General features: G+C 41.4%; 1 protein-coding gene across 2 annotated transcripts in view; it reads right to left on the bottom strand.

Moving 5' to 3' along the window:
- Nucleotides 1–13,363: 13,363 nt before the first annotated feature.
- Nucleotides 13,364–16,922, bottom strand: part of LOC121287361 (glucose-induced degradation protein 8 homolog) — a 36,560-nt gene continuing 33,001 nt past the window's right edge. For both annotated transcript variants that reach the window (XM_041205164.1, XM_041205162.1), the window contains exon 5: nt 13,364–16,519. In XM_041205164.1, coding sequence (XP_041061098.1) covers nt 16,346–16,519 — 174 coding nt within the window. In that variant the 3' untranslated portion in view covers nt 13,364–16,345. The remainder of the gene's footprint in view (nt 16,520–16,922) is intronic.

Below are 16,922 nucleotides of genomic sequence, written 5' to 3' on the forward strand. Positions count from 1 at the left end.
AGATCTCCACTGTCTCCTTACCTTTCATTATAATCCTCTATCACTGAAGTGATTACATACTTAATCACCAAGACTATTCGTCCCCCTCTACATGTTCCCGATCTGTCATGTAGAGTTTAGTTCTCAGCCCTGATGATTTTGCAGCCATCCCTCAGTATTGGCTACCATTTACACCTGCAGTCTATTTAATTTATTCCTTATACTCCATGCATTTATATAAACTCCATGCATTTATTTGGGATGCACGCCTTTACTGTTCCTTCTGCTTGAATGTTTGACCTACATTTTTAAAATTTCTCTCTCCTGGTTTAAGTACATATTTTAGTTTTTCCCTTTACATCTAAATCACAAACACTAAAAGTAGCAATACAGGTTAATAAAAATTAGCTAAGCACTGCAGTTCATTTCTAGAGTGATAGAAGCGGAAAGTAGAAAAGTTAAGTTAAACATGTATGGATGCTTGGTTAGACAGCGTTAACTGTGCTACGCACAATTCTGATCTTCATATTATTAAAAAAAGACAGAGGCAGGGGAGAAGATGCAAAAAGATATTCACAAGGGTGATACCAGAATTGAAAGGAAAGGCTGAAGAGACAGGTATTCTTTCTCTAAAATTGAGAAGGTAGACTGGTGGCCATTAAAATTATGAAAAGATTGGATAAGCTAGATGCAGAGATGTTCCCACTTATTAGGGAGATCAAAATTAAGAGCCATTAATAGAAAATAGTCACCAATAAATCCAATGGGAAATTTTGGAGAAATTTCTTTAGTCAGAGTGGTAAGAGTGCAGAACTTGCTCTCACAAGGAGTAATTGAGGTGAAAAGCTAGGTGTATTTAAGGCAAAACTAGATAAGTACATGAAGGAGCAAGGAATGGAATAATATACTGATAGCATGGGAGGAGGCCCATGGGCATTCATCCTGGATCTGAATAGACTTCTTATTGCTACCCAATGAAATGGGAGAACAATGGAGACGACTTACAGCTACAATACAAAGTAGCTTTCTAATTTCTAAATAAAGCTTTTTCTGAGTTGTTTTTCAGTGTGATCCTTATTTGCCCGCATTGCTCTCCCACTTCTTGCAATTCATTAACACCAGGAAGCTGGAACAGAGAGGTGAATGATATAAATTAACTCAGAAACCTGTCTTGCTGGGGTCTTTTTCTGTCTTATTTCACTTAATGGAGGTCTACAAAATTAATGGTTAATAAAGTTGTTAATGATTTTTAAATGGTGATTAAAAAGGTGGATTCAAGGACATAGGCCATTGCCTCTGCTCATTTCCTGCAACAAATGTCTTGTTTTTTGTTTCAATCACACACACTGGCTGTGTACATTGTAGCTGAGCTAACTTTATTGAAAACACATTTTCCTAACATAAACACATATCTGCAGTGTCTAAACTCTATCAAGACAGACTTGAACATGGGCTATCTGACTATCAAAGCCCAGGTCAGGTGACCCCCCAATCTAGTACAAAGTACTGTATACTATCTAATACTGGGGTCCACTACCACAATCAACTATTATCATGGCAACAAATATACACCTCCAACCTACTTTATGCTTCTTCTCCCTTTTACTTTTTTTCCCCTTTATTCTTTCATGGTATGTGGGCATTGCTGGCAAGGCCAGCATTTGTTGCCCATCCCTAATTGTGCTTGAAATACCTTGCTGGGTCATTTCAGAGGGCAGTTGAGAATCAGCCACATTGCTGTGGGTCTGGAGTCACACGTGGGCCAGACCAGGTAGGGGCAGATGGTTTCCTTCCTGAAAGGATGTTAGTAAACCATATGGGTTTTTATGGCAATGAGAGTTAAGACTAGCTTTTAATTCCAGATTTTATTAATTGAATTTAAATTCAATTTGGGATTTGAACCCATGTTCCCTGAACATTAGCCTGGGCTTCTAGATTCCTAGTCTGGTGACATTACCACTATACTGCTGTCTCCCCCATTATAACTACCACTCATTTTTCACCATGTCTTCAAGATTTTCATTTTTGTTTCCTCGTTTGTTAAAATTAATTAAATTAAATTAATGATATTACTATGCTATGTTTAATATCATCAATCAATAATGGGACCCAAATTAGGTTTGAGGATAGAAGTGGGTGGGACGTGAAGAGCAATAATTGGGCTGGACTTAAAGGAGTGGGCCACAATCAAAACCAGAATCAGGACACTACAAATGTGAGGGAAGCTCGCTTCCTACTTGAGGGAGAAAGAAATAAGATATGCTGGTAGGGTAAGACAAAATAAGGTGGGAAGGGGCTTGTGCTGAGCATAACCACTGGCTTAAACAAAAGCAAAAATCTGCGGATCCTGGAAATCTGAAACAAAAACAAAAATATTTGGAAAAACTCAGTAGGTCTGACAGCACCTGCAGAGAGGAATAGAGTTAATGTTTCAAGTCTGTATCACTCTTCACCAGAACTAAGGAAAAATAGAAAAGAGGTGAAATATAAGCTGGTTTAAGTTGGGGGGGGGGGTGCAGATAGAGCTGGATAGAGGGCCAGTGATAGGTGGAGATTGCCAAAAGATGTCATAGACAAAAGGACAAAGAGGTGTTGACGTGGGTGATATTAGCTAAGAAATGTACTAATGGTGACATTAAGGGTAGGAAGCAGGATGAGCAAGGGACAGATAGCCCTAGTGGGGGTGGGGTGAGGGGAAGGGATCGAAATAGGCTAAAAGGTAGAGATAAAACAATGGATGGAAATACATTTAAAAATAATGGAAATGGGTGGGAAAAGAAAAATATATATAAATTATTGGAGAAAGGGGGATCGGAAAGTGGGTGGGGATGGAGGAGAGAGTTCATGATCTAAAGTTATTGAATTCAATATTCAGTCCGGAAGGCTGTAAAATACCTAGTCGGAAGATGAGGTACTGTTCCTCCAGTTTGTGTTGAGCTTCAATGGAACATTGCAGCAGGCCAAGGACGGACATGTGGGCATGAGAGCAGGGTGATATGTTGAAATGGCAAGCGACAGGGAGGTCTGGGTCATGCTTGCGGACAGACTGAAGGTGTTCCAAAAAGTGGTCACCCAATCTGAGTTTGGTCTCTCCAATGTAGAGGAAACTGCATTGGGAGCAGCGAATGCAGTAGACTAAATTGTGGGAAGTGCAAGTGAAATGCTGGTTCACTTGAAAGGAGTGTTTGGGCCTTTGACGGTGAGGAGGGGGGAAGTAAAGGGGCAGGCATTGCACCTTCTGCGGTTGCCTGGGAAAGTGCCGTGGGAAGGGGTTGAGGTGTAGGGGGTGATGGAGGAGTGGGCCAGGGTGTCCTGGAAGAAACGATCCCTGCAGAATGCCACCGGGGTTGGTGAAGGGAAGATGTGTTTGGTGGTGGCATCATGCTGGAGTTGGCGGAAATGGCGGAAGATGATCCTTTGAATGCGGAGGCCGGTGGGGTGATAAATGAGGACAATGGGGACCCTATCATGGTTCTGAGAAGGACAGGAAGGTGTGAGGGCTGATTCACAGGAGATGGGCCGGACACGGTTGAGGGCCATGTCAACCACCATGGGTAGAAAACCTCGGTTAAGGAAGAAGGAAGACATGTCAGAGGAACTGTTTTAGAAAGTGGCATCATCAGAACAGATGCAACGGAGGCGAAGGACCTGAGAGAATGGGATGGAGTCCTTCAGGAAGCAGGGTGTGAGGAACTGTAGTCAAGGCAGCTGTGGGAGTCGGTAGGCATGTAATGAATATTAGTGGATAGTCTATCACCAGAAATTGAGACAGAGAGGTGAAGGAAGGGAAGGGAAGTGTCAGAGATGAACCATGTGAAAATAATGGAGGGGTGGAAATTGGAAGCAAAATTAGTAAATTGTTCCAGGTCCAGACGAGAGCATGAAGCAGCACCAAAGCAGTCATCGATGTACCGGAGAAAGAGTTGTGGGAGGGGGCTGGAGTAGGACTGGAACAAGGAATGTTCCACATACCCCATAAAGAGACAGGTACAACTGGGCCCATGTGGGTACCCATAGCCACACTTTTTATTTGGAGGAAGTGAGAGGAGTTTGAGGAGAAATTGTTTAGTGAGAGAACAAGTTTAGCCAGACGGAGGAGAGTAGTGTGGATGGGGATTGTTTGGGCCTCTGTTCGAGGAAGAAGCGGAGAGCCCTCAGACCATCCTGGTGGGGGATGGAGGTGTAGAGGGATTGGACGTCCATGGTGAAGAGGAGGTGGTTGGGGCCAGGGAACTAGAAATTGTTGATATAATGTAGGGTGTCAGAGGAGTCACAGATGTAGGTGGGAAGAGACTGGACAAGGGGAGAGAGAATGGAGTCAAGATGGCAAGAAATGAGTTCTGTGGGGCAGGGACAGGCTGACATGATCGGTCTGCCAGGACAGTCCTGTTTGTGAATTTTGGTTAGGAAGTAGAAGCGGGCCATCTGAGGTTGGGAGACTATGAGGTTGGAAGCTGTGGAGGGAAGATCTCCAGAGGAGATGAGGTCAGTGACAATCCTAGAAACAATGGCTTGATGTTTAGTGGTGGGGTCATGGTCCAGGGGGAGGTAGGAGGAAGTGTCTGTGAGTTGACGCTCAGCCTCTGTGAGGTAGAGGTCAGTGCGCCAGACAACAGCACCACCCTTGTGAGCAGGTTTGATGACAATGTTAGGGTTGGACATGAGAGAATGAAGTGCAGCAAGTTCAGAGAGAGGCAGGTTAGAGTGGGTGAGAGGAGCAGAGAAACTGAGACGATGTCATGCCGACAGTTCTCAATGAAAAGATCAAGAGCAGGTAAGAATCCAGAGGGAGGGGTCCAGGTGGAGGGTGAATATTGGAGGTGGGTAAAAGGATCTGTTGAACAGGGAGAGGACTCCTGCCCAAAGGAGTGAGCACGGAGATGAAGGTGGCGGAAGAAGAGTTCAGCATCGTGCCGAGCCCGAAATCCATTGAGATGAGGGCGTAAGGGTATGAGACTGAGTCCTTTGCTGAACATTGAATGTGGAGTGTCCTGGATAGGCCTTGGTGTTGATGAGTTGTCGGAGCTTGCGTTCCTTTGCACCTGAAGGAAAGAGACAAAATTTCTTGTTGAGGCGTCGGATGAGACGAAGAATAAAATGAAACTGGGGGCAAGGACATAGGGTGCATTAGAAATAGGGTGCATCGATGCTGCTGGAGGGAGAGGTCGAGTGTGTTCATATGGCGGCGCATGGCATTGAGTGTGGATCTCAGGATGCAACGAGAACAGCAGTTCGAGGAGCGTTGTACGTCCTGGAGATACCTGTAATCCTGGGTGGGTTCGAAACATGAGGGATGGAACTTCAGTTGAAATCCACGTGGGGTAAGTTGGAGACGGAGACAGTCACTGAGGAAGAAAATATGGCTGTGAAAGCGAGTTTTCTTAAACACCTGGTCAAACACCAGGAGAGAAATGGAAAGCAATGAAGGTGACCACGGCAAGAGAGACAGGCGGAAATCCTGTCGGAGAGAAGAGCAATACTTCTTCAAGGTAGGCATTCCTTGAAGACAAGTGGCAGTCAATTAAACACTAAGATAAAAGCAAAAAACTGTGGATGCAGGAAATCCGAAACAAAAACAAAAATACTTGGAAAAACTCAGCAGGTCTGACAGCATCTGCAGAGAGGAATAGAGTTAACATTTCAAGTTGGTATGACTCTTCAACAGAACTAAGGAAAAATAGAAAAGAGGTGAAATATAAGCTGGTTTAAGAGGGGTGGGGGGGGTGGCGGTGGGACAGATACAGCTGGATAGAGGGCCAGTGATGGGTGGAGATTGCCAAAAGATGTCTTGACAAAAGGACAAAGAGGTGTTAACAGGGGTGATATTAGCTAAGAAATGTACTAATGGTGACATTAAGGGTAGGAAGCAGGCTGAGTAAGGGACAGATAACCCTAGTGGGGGTGGGGTGAGGGGAAGGGATCAAAATAGGCTGAAAGGTAGAGATAAAACAATGGATGGAAATACATTTAAAAATAATGGAAATGGGTGGGAAAAGAAAAGTATATATAAATTATTGGAGAAAGGGGGATCAGAAAGTGGTTGGGGATGGAGGAGACAGTTCATGATCTAAGGTTGTTGAACTCAATATTCAGTCCAGAAGGCTGTAAAGTACCTAGCCGGAAGATGAGGTACTGTTTCTCCAGTTTGCGTTGAGCTTCAGTGGAACATTGCAGCAGGCCAAGGACGGACATGTGGGCATGAGAGCAGAGTGGTGTGTTGAAATGGCAAGCGACAGGGAGGTCTAGGTCATGCTTGCGGACAGACTGAAGGTGTTCCGGAAAGCGGTCACCCAGTTTGCGTTTGGTCTCTCCAATGTAGGGGAAACTGCATTGGGAGCAGCGAATGTAGTAGACTAAATTGAGGGAAGCGCGAGTGAGATGCTGCTTCATTTGAAAGGAATGTTTGGGCCCTTGAACGGTGAGGAGGGGGGAAGTAAAGGGACAGATGTTGTGCCTTCTGCGGTTGCATGGGAAGGTGCCATGGGAGGGGGTTGAGGTGTAGGGGGTGATGGAGGAGTGGACCAAGGTGTCCCGGAGGGAATGATCCCTGCAGAATGCCGCTGGGGTGGGGGGGGTGGGGGGGGAAGCGGTGAAGGGAAGATGTGTTTGGTGGTGGCATCATGCTGGAGTTGGCGGAAATGGCGGAGGATGATCCTTTGAAATGCAGAGGCTGCTGGAGTGATAAGCGAGGACAAGGGGGATCCTATCATGGTTCTGGGAAGGACAGGAAGGTGTGAGGGCAGATGCTCAGGAGATGGCCTGGACACGGTTGAGGGCCCTCCATCATTTTCACATGGTTCATCTCTGACACTTCCCTTCCCTTCCTTCACCTCTATGTCTCAATTTCTGGTGATAGACTGTCCACCAATATTCATTACATGCCTACCGACTCCCACAGCTACCTTGACTACAGCTCCTTACACCCCGCTTCCTGTAAGGACTCCATTCCATTCTCTCAGTTCCTTCACATCCCTCACATCTGTTCTGATGATGCCACTTTCAAAAACAGTTTCTCTGACATGTCTTTCTTCTTCCTTAACTGAGGTTTTCCACCCACGGTGGTTGACAGGGCCGTCAACCATATCTGGCCCATCTCCTGCGCATCAGCCCTCACACCTTCCTGTCCCTCCCAGAACCATGATAGGGTCCCCCCTGTCCTGACTTATCACCCCACCAGCTTATGCATTCAAAGGATCATCTTCTACCATTTCCGCCAACTCCAGCATGATGCCACCACCAACACATCTTCCCTTACCCCCCACCCCCCACCCCCCCCACCCCCCCCCCCGTGGCATTCCGCAGGGATCGTTCCTTCTGGGACACCCTGGTCCACTACTCCTCCATCACCCCCGACAACTCAACCCCCTCTCACAGCACCTTCCCATGCAAGCGCAGAAGGTGCAACATCTGCCCCTTTACTTCCACCCTCCTCAGCGTCCAGGGGCCCAAACACTCCTTTCAAGTGAAACAGCACTTCACTTGCACTTCCCTCAATTTTGTCTACTGCATTCACAGCTCCCAATGCGGTTTCCTCTACATTGGAGAGGCCAAACGCAGACTGGGTGACCGCTTTGTGGATCACCTTCGGTCTGTCTGCAAGCATGACCCAGACCTCCCTGTCGCTTGCCATTTCAACACTCCACCCTGCTCTCATGCCCACATGTCCGTCCTTGGCCTGCTGCAATTTCCAGTGAAGCTCAATGCAAACTGGAGGAACAGCACCTCATCTTCCACCTAGGCACTTTACAGCCTTCCGGACTTAATATTAAGTTCAACAACTATAGATCATGAACTCTCTCCTCCATCCCCACCCCCTTTCCAATCCCCCTTTTTCCAATAATTTATATATATTTTTCTTTTCCCATCCATTTCCATTATTTTTAAATGTATTTCCATCCATTGTTTTATCTCTACCTTTTAGCCTATTTCGATCCCTTCTCCCACCCCAATCCCACTAGTGCTATCTGTCCCTTGCTCGTCCTGCTTTCTACCCTTAATGTCACCATTAGCACATTTCTTAGCTACTATCACCACCGTCAACACCTCTTTGTCCTTTTGTCTATGACATCTTTTGGCAATCTCCACCTATCACCTGCCCTCTATCCAGCTCTATCTGTCCCACCCTCCCCTACCCTTAAACCAGCTTATATTTCTCCTCTTTTCTATTTTTCCTTAGTTCTGGTGAAGAGTGATACAGACTCGAAACATTAACTGTTTTCCTCTCCACAGATGCTGTCAGACCTGCTGAGTTTTTCCAGTTATTTTTGTTTTTATAACCACTAGCTTAACCAGTTGATCTGAATAACCTGTTTCTACGCTGTAAACATTGAATAACATAAATGAATCATCATCAATGAATAAATCGCTGGAACTGTGGAGTTAAAAGTAGCGATTGGAGTGGAGCCCAAGCCTAGGGTGTGCCTGAAGACAGATGGGCTGGAGGTGAGCAGCAAAAATCAGTTTGTACCAACAACATCCAACAAAGGAACTGGGTTGCAATGAAATCAATGCACTGGAATGTGACAAGACAACCACTGGAATGTGACAAGACAACAAACTGGGACTCGAGACAGCAGGAAGCTTTAGGGCCACCAAGGGAGTGAAGACTGCAGTCTATCAGTAGCTGTAAATAGGTTGGAACTACCAGGGCTGCAACCACAGCTGGGAGGGGACCAGGACCATATAGAAAAGAGAGAGAGAGAAAGGGAGGAGGTGGGGGATATGTGTGTAGAATAATTTTACTTGATATTTAAAATATTTTTAAAAAATTACTTACCTGACCAAGATTAAGGCATTTATGTGCTCAGAGAAGGGAGGCTCCCCTTCTCCACCCAGTGGTATAGCTCTACTTGGTGGTGCATGAGAATTGGGGATGCTTTATGGCGCCATCTGGTGATACAGCTAAACCTGCTGGCTAATATCTAACAATATTTTCCTTTAAAGACTTTTAGCTACCTCTCTGTGAAGCTATTAATCAGCTGAAGGCACTCAGAACTAAAACCATAATTCCATGTTTGCATCTGTGTTCAACTCTTTCAGCAAAACTGACTGTGTATAGGGACTTACTGTTTATTAGACCCAACTACCTCTGCTTCTGTGCGTTGATGGAAAATCACTACAATAAGATCCTCAATAAAATTAATTTCAGGAGTAATTAAAGTAACCAGAATGTATTTCTTATTAAAACAATAAAATAAAGAAGTAAACCACGGCCACAATTTTCTCCGAGGAAACTTAGTTTTTAAAAATGCTCTTTTTAATTTTATAATTGAAACTTTGTCCTTAGAAATGTTGTTATTTAGCTCCATTTTTAACACATGATAAATAATAATAGTTGCATTTCAATTCAAATTGCAAGTGAGACAGGTAATGTAATTAGCAATGGAAAATTAATGTAGGTAGAAAATTCTGGAAATACCACTATTCAAGTTTGTCAGGAGGTCCTGAATAAGTTGAATTTAAATGTTATTTAAGCAGAATTGTTTGGTAACATGGGAGTATTGCTGCAGAGATATTTGGTGAAGATGCAAATTGATGTGTTTTATTTTTCTTCACTATTACACATAGTCAGAAAAGGCAGATTCCCAATTGAAATCCTAGGAAAGGAGTTGGTTTGTCCCATGAGATGTGTGTACTTGCTAATGTAACTGTGGTATGTAAAAGGAATTAATTTGTTTTTGCACCTGCAGTGGATACATCATATTTACATTCACCTGTAAGCTATTTATAGATCCCCAGCTCCTCCCCACAATCAAGAAAGTGCACAGAATCCTTTACTTAAAGTGCGAAAGATGCTTTGGATTTGTAGCATATGAAATGACAAGATTCTTTCTAAAGCCCTCGTATATAGCATCAAATTTGCCATGTCTGTTTCACTCAAGTTTTATTTTATTGATATGAGTGCATGATTATACAATGCATGATGTATTATGCTGTTATTCTACTGCTCATGTGGAGTTGCATGCCTTTAAGGCCAACAGATCTAATTGTTGTTAAGCAAATAAAGCCTCAGAGGAGTTTGCTTTTTAGTACAGGAACAGATTGGAAAGTCTTTATGCTTTCGAGTCTCCCAGTGAAGGCTGGGCATTCTCTCTTTCATGGATTCCTTCATTTGCAAAACAAAGCGTGACATCCAGGAATAGAAATTGGTTTGCGTTACACCTAATTTCAGCATACCAGTTGGTCTGTGAGCCCAATCTGCAAAACAATGGTCCCACTGCAAAATTTTTGGGGCCCACATTTTTAAATGTTTTAGGCAGATATCTAAAACGGACATAAAAACAATGTCCTGGATACTTCAGTGATAATGATGGTGAAACTGACTGCATTCACTGTTATTACTCCTCTGAAATTGACAGCAATTTCTGGAGTGTGTGCGCGTGCGCACAGTTACATGTAGAAATCCAGCAGTTGGTGTCAGTGGTTCTACACTTCTCCACAGACTGCGCTGTTGCGGCCACTCAAGAATGCAATCAATTAGAAATCATTGAACTGACAAGCACATCTGCTACTATATTATTAGCTTCATTTTAAAAACACTTGAAAAAGTTATGCCTTGCTGAATGAGATGCAAATGAGTTTTTAAATGGCTTTCTAGCTCATGACTACTGCCAACCAACCTCCCAGGTCCAAAGGAGTAATTTTCCATGATAAAATTCTATGTATTTTAAATTCTAAGTTTATATTTTAACTTCTACCTTAATATCGTGTGCACGTCCCAATCAGTTATTTTGCTATCTGAAAAATCAAAGTGAATGAATTGTGGATTTTGCTTCCTGTGTTAATGCTTCAACATAATTAGCTGCTTACCCTGCTTGATGACATTGTTGCTGCTGGATGGCTGGAAACCCCTTTAACTTGGCATCAGGTTCAAGTTGACGTCAGGAAAGAGGAAATTCATTCCAAAGATTATTAGGTCTTCTGAGAGGTCAGCTGCGTGTGTCATTGCTTCAGCACTGATCGTGAAATTCAGCCCATTCTTTAAATTAAGGGGCTATTGTCTGTTGAAGGACTCCTATTCAAAATTAGCCAGCAATGAGCAGAGTAAGCATCAAGCCTCTGCCGCTCAGGATTCTTCAGTGGCCCACACAGCCATCAACAAAAGTTAAATTGTATAAAAACTCTTCAAGTGCAAGGCTTACAATTGCTCCCATTGGTATTGTTTCAGAGGAGATGCCACAACATTGCACTTTGCAGGCTGATTTTAAACATCATAGAAATGTACAGTACCGAGGGAGGCCATTCAGCATATTGTGCTTATGTCAACCAAAAGTTTGGCAGTCCAGAACTTGAGTATTGATGAAAAAAAAGACGTCTAAGCTTTTCATCTTGCACTCATCAGGACGCACGCAAGAATACAGGGGGGAAGGGGAATAACAATTTATGCCGTATGTGAGGCGAGTGCTGATTGGTTGGCAAATGGCATTACCATGGAGAATGTAGCACTGATGGTGACTTACAGTTAAATAGCAAAATTTGTTTGAAATTTAAAGCAGGAAGCTTAACCCTGATTGGTCAAGGCATTGCCCTGAGGAATGATTCAGCGAATGGCTGTCACATCTTGTTTAGCTGAAACAGGTGCAATGTATGTACATGTTCTTTCTGTCTGCAAAGAACAGGGCCTGGTGTAGCTTCCAGTACACACAAATGCACCACATTAAAAGCCCGACTTAATAACCTTAAATTGGTCATCAGTGTAATTCTTTTAGCATATTTGAGTATTATTTAGCAAATGATCTCTAATTGCAGAATCACATCTAATATTGGACGCTGTGTTTTGAGTTTTGCAAGCACTGGCTGGTTGGATATGGTCTGTACCCTGCCTGTTGCGAACAGCAGTAGACATGCTGTTTGATGCAATTCGCCAATCTTTGGAACATATGGCCTACATACCTAGCTTCACAGAAATTCATATACCATATTACTCATTTGTATTATAGGCAAATGTCTTTTTGGCTTGACAGCAGCATCCTGTTTGTGATGAACACCAATCGTATTGCTATTGCATATTAGCAGCGTGAAATGGCTAGCTTTACCTGTTGCTCAAATTTTTGATATACATTGCTCTTCCAGGGTAATTTGAGGTAGGCTGCGCTTTCATGGCTGAAAGTGGCAGCCTTAGGCCCATTCATGAGTTTGCATGATATACAGCGCAAAATGATCTGATCAGGGTAGCCATTATCCTGCAGGATACCTTTGATTGGCCCTATTTCAGCATCAAGCTTGCATGGTGAGCAAATGGCTCAGGCTCTATTTACAAGGCTGCTGATAAGACCAATCTTATAGCTTGTGGAATTGAGAGAATCCCAGCACGTATAATGACCAATGAAGGTCGGCTTGCAGTTAACTGTCAGTCACCAGTGATGTATTCTCCATAGCAACGCCACTTGCCAGTCAGCACTTTCTTCACACAGTATAAATTGTTGTTTCCCCCCGATATTGGTATTCTTCTAAGTGTCCTGATGAGTGCAAGACAAAAAGCTCAGACATGTCTCTTTTTTCAGCAATACAAAAGAAAGCTATTCGACCTAATTCAGCTCTCGGTCCACAACATTATAGGTTGTGGCACTTCAGGTGCATGTCCAAGTGCTTCTTAAATGCATTCAGGATTTCCTTCTCACCACTCAGGGTTCTAGACCCACACTGCCCTCGGTGAAAAACTCTCTCAACTCCCCTCTCATCCTCCAAGAAATTGCTTTAAATCTATGCCTCCTGGTTTACTGAGCTCTCTTTCTAGGTCCCTCAATTTTGTACACCTCAATTAAATTTCCCCACAACGTCCTTTGTTCCAAAGAAAGCAAACTCCACCTACCTGATCTGTCCTCAGAGCAGTCCTGGCAACACCATACACTCCCTAAATCAATCACATCCTTCCTGTAATGTGGTGATCAGAACTGTATGCAGTACTTTAGCTGTGACCTATCTAGCATGTTATACAGTTCTTGTAGAACCTCCCTGCTCTTGCATTCAGCTAATAAAGGAAAATATCCCTTACACCTTCCTAAATACCTTATTGACCTGACCTGCTACCTTCAGGGATCTGTGGACATGCACTCCAAGGTCCTTTTGTTCCTCTACATTTCTCAGTATTCTTCCATTTATTGTGTATTCCCATGCCTTGTTTGGCATCATACGCCTCTGGATTGAATTCCATATACCATTCTGCCCAGCTGACCAGTCCATTGATATCTTCCTACGATCTACAGCCTTTTTCCTCACAACCACAAGGCCAATATTTCTTAATTTTGCTCTATACATGTAAGCCTAAACCATTGATATAAACCATAAAAATCAAGGGATCTAGTTCTGCTAAAAGCTAAGAAAAATATTTACACCAAACTGCAAAAGAAGGCAAAAGATTTTAAGAAGTATTTAAGATCACTGGTCAGTCAAACATAAACAAAAGTTTTATTTGTAAATTATATCTAAATTGCAAATTATGAAGTCTAAAAGAAAATTAAGTGAATTTTATAATATATTTTATTTATTAATAATTAACTTTATTCATGGACAATTTTGCCACCAAAATAAAGTCAAAATGCCTGTTTTTTGAAGAAACAATATATTTTTCAGTTAACTCTAAAGACATGTTTCCAATTGTTCAAGTTGTACGTTAAAAATAATAGTCCACAACGTACAAGGTTTCATAACAGTATCTTTCTCCCCTTTCACCAAATTGGTGCAGAGAACAAAGCTCATTCATCCAGATAAAAAAACATATATTTCTGCCCCTCACCATCTCCATCACTCCAATGAATCTAAAGCTTCTGTCTCCATTTAATGTATCTCTTTTTATATGTTGTGCAATGCTAAGAAATCACCTCTCAAGGTTAAAGAGCCTGTTTCTCCATGAAAATTGGGAACAAGACTAAAAAAAAGAATGAAAGACTAGAGAAAGCAGTGATTTTGAAAACAGGAAACGAACGATTGAGAAAGTATGAGAATAAAGATCTGAAGTGAACAGTTGGAAGAAAAGAATATTAGAAGTCACATTTATGAACTAGGTTGTGATGTTTCTCCTGATAAGGTTAATGAATATATGGAAAAACTACCCAGGAAGACAGCAGAAACAAGTTTCAGAAAATTCAAGAAAAAGCTGAATTTTTTTTTGGCAGGGGACTGAATGATTTAAATGATACTCATCAACTTAGTATTTGGGAAGCTAGATCATAATTATCCTTCTGGCCTCGTGCATTCTTCAGAGTTCTGATATGTAGTCAGACAAAAAAGCTTCCATTCTATACACTGCTTGAGGTGATACATTGTACAGCATCACTTAAAAAAGTTGGTTAGAAAACAAGTTTTTGAATCTTTTCATTATTCCATCCAAATAAGTCCTTAGAAAGGGTAATTTACTAATTATAGACTTTCACATGCTTTTTTTTTGTATTTTAGCATTTACTCAATTTTTAATGCCTTGCGTTTATTTAACTGTAAAGTAATTACTTTAGCAAACCATTAGCGGACATCACCCGTTGTGGATTGTTAATTCGTTTAGGTCATGGTGTATTAAGGCTAATACTGAAGTCTCCTGGAGCTTGTTCAATTGCTTTAGGAAGCTGGAAAAAAAATTCCTATAACTTTTGTTGAATTCACCAAAAGGACCTTTAGGTCTATCATATAAGACAGCATTACTACAAAGATAGGAGAAATTTGCACATGGCTGCACCATCTACAAGATGGAGGAGGGCAACTGAGTTGAAGGGCTTTTCTATTCATTTGTAATGTGAGTCTGTGTAAGCAGTACTTACCATTTGGTAGTGTACTAAGCAAAGTACTGTAGTAGGGTAATTATAAATCCCTTTGATATGCATTTTAAAGATTGAAATAAGTAAATGGTACAAATTTTAGATTGAAGGGGACAATATGCTCTTGCAGGGGAAGGTGTTAAAACTGCTCAAAGGGAAGATTTTCCAAAAAGTCAATTTCAACAACTTCCTTTTTGGATCTTAAATTTTTACAACAGGATTTATCAATATGTAATGTCTAGAATACAGAGCTTTCTTGCTATTGGGCTAAGCTGCTCCTGGTATGAGCCCCTAAAGTATTACATCTATTGTGAGGAAACCTTGATATCAAGAGGGGGTGGGGGGATGGGGGAAAGAAATCATTCACATTTATTTCTGTACAAATGTTCTCTTCATTCAGGACCAGCATTCATTCCATCAATACCCAAGTTATATTTTTAAAGTCAATCTAGGGAATATTTACAAGACAGATGATCACATCTGGAATTTTCCTTTGACTAAACTAAGAATAAAAAGTTCTGGAAAATTAAATAAGTACTGTCAACTATTTTGTTTGAAAAGTACCTGACACACAGAATCTGCATTCCTAAGCTATAAAACTAATTAAAATTGTCAATGGCTTTCCATTGTACACTCCCAAAGTATTCGCTGATATACGCAATGATAAATTAACATCGTAGCATTTCTTAAAACAAAACATATCAATAAGCTCAACACACACGTTATATGCACACACAAAAGAAGTGTTTAAAAGCACATTAGATGAATTTCAAAGTATAAAGCACTTTTGTATTGGGAAATCATTATACTACTTTTTTCTACAAGGAATCGCATTATATACAAACAACTCATATCTAAGTGAGCCATTGCCACAAAATATACAAAACCTTGAGGTTAAATACTATGACTTACAAGCTTATGGATTTTAGTTTGGTAACAAGACTATTAAATGACAATTAACAAACGTGAAGCTCTTCCTGGACAGTGGAAAATGTTAATGCGGCTGAAAAAAAAGTAAAATGAATAGTTAGCTTCTACTAATTACAATCTCAGTATCCATGTTACATCCACAACTGGCTCCAAATAAATTTAATAGTAAGATACCAAGTTAACAATAAAGTTAGAGGATATTCCATAAGAAATAAAGCATCAGTTTAGATCCAGATGTAAGATGGATATTAGCAGAGAACAGACAGATATTTAATAAAGTTGTTTTGAAAATATATAAACATACACTTAAGAACCGTTGGCATATGAAGCAAAGAAACTGAATAGAAACTCCGTACAGCAGCCAAACGTAAATATCAAATACTCGGTATTTTCAGTCCAACGTGCGAAGTTGGTAAAGTTATAAGTTACCATAAAAATGAATTTAGGACTGGGGTGAATCTTGCAATCCCTTGACGCTTCAGCAGCCATTTGATGGCGTTCCGATGTAATGTGTTGGTGATGCTTTGAAGTTCATCCCAGCCTTAAATGTGATTATTCTTAACCATAAAGTCATATTCACATGTTCTGTCATTTATTAGTGAACTTATTATAGTCCTGTCTGATATACTGTAACCAGCAAATGTACAGCAAGACGCTTCATAATCCTGTTCAGTCCCATTATACAGCCTTTACTTGGGTTCCTCAATTGCTCCCTTACTGAGGTCTGTCATCTTGGGATATTTAACTTTCTTGTGGTCCAGCTCATTCTGTGCCCATAATAGAAGTTTTAGCAGTTTGGCTAGCTTAGGTGTTGATTCACGATTCTCATAATCCAAAATTGCCTGATTCACTTCACTCCAAACCTGGCCAAAAAGAAACAACAAATAAGTAAGATTGTAGCCAATTAAATTTGACGTTCAAATTCAGCTTCTAGAATCCAACTAAGGCTTCTGTTTTTTATTGAAGTTTTCTATTCAAGATCACATTTTTACTGGCAAAATGAAAAAGCATCAGCTTTCCAAAGTGGCATTTTTATATTCTTTCATACCAAACATCTAAGTGAAGGTGCTGGATTTTATGTTAGAAGTCAACAGCAACTGCATGGTTGAGCCCACGTGGACTCAGTCAACAAGCAGATAATCTTCTTTTCATTCTTTTATACACTAAATGCAACTACTTCTGATTAGTAGTTGGGAACAAAAGGGGAATTTTTAAAAAATGGACAAAAATTCTGGATTCTTTTCCTCAATAAATGAAAGTCAGAAC

This window comes from Carcharodon carcharias, chromosome 14, assembly GCF_017639515.1.
Source record: "Carcharodon carcharias isolate sCarCar2 chromosome 14, sCarCar2.pri, whole genome shotgun sequence".
NCBI classification, from domain to species: Eukaryota; Metazoa; Chordata; class Chondrichthyes; order Lamniformes; family Lamnidae; genus Carcharodon; species Carcharodon carcharias.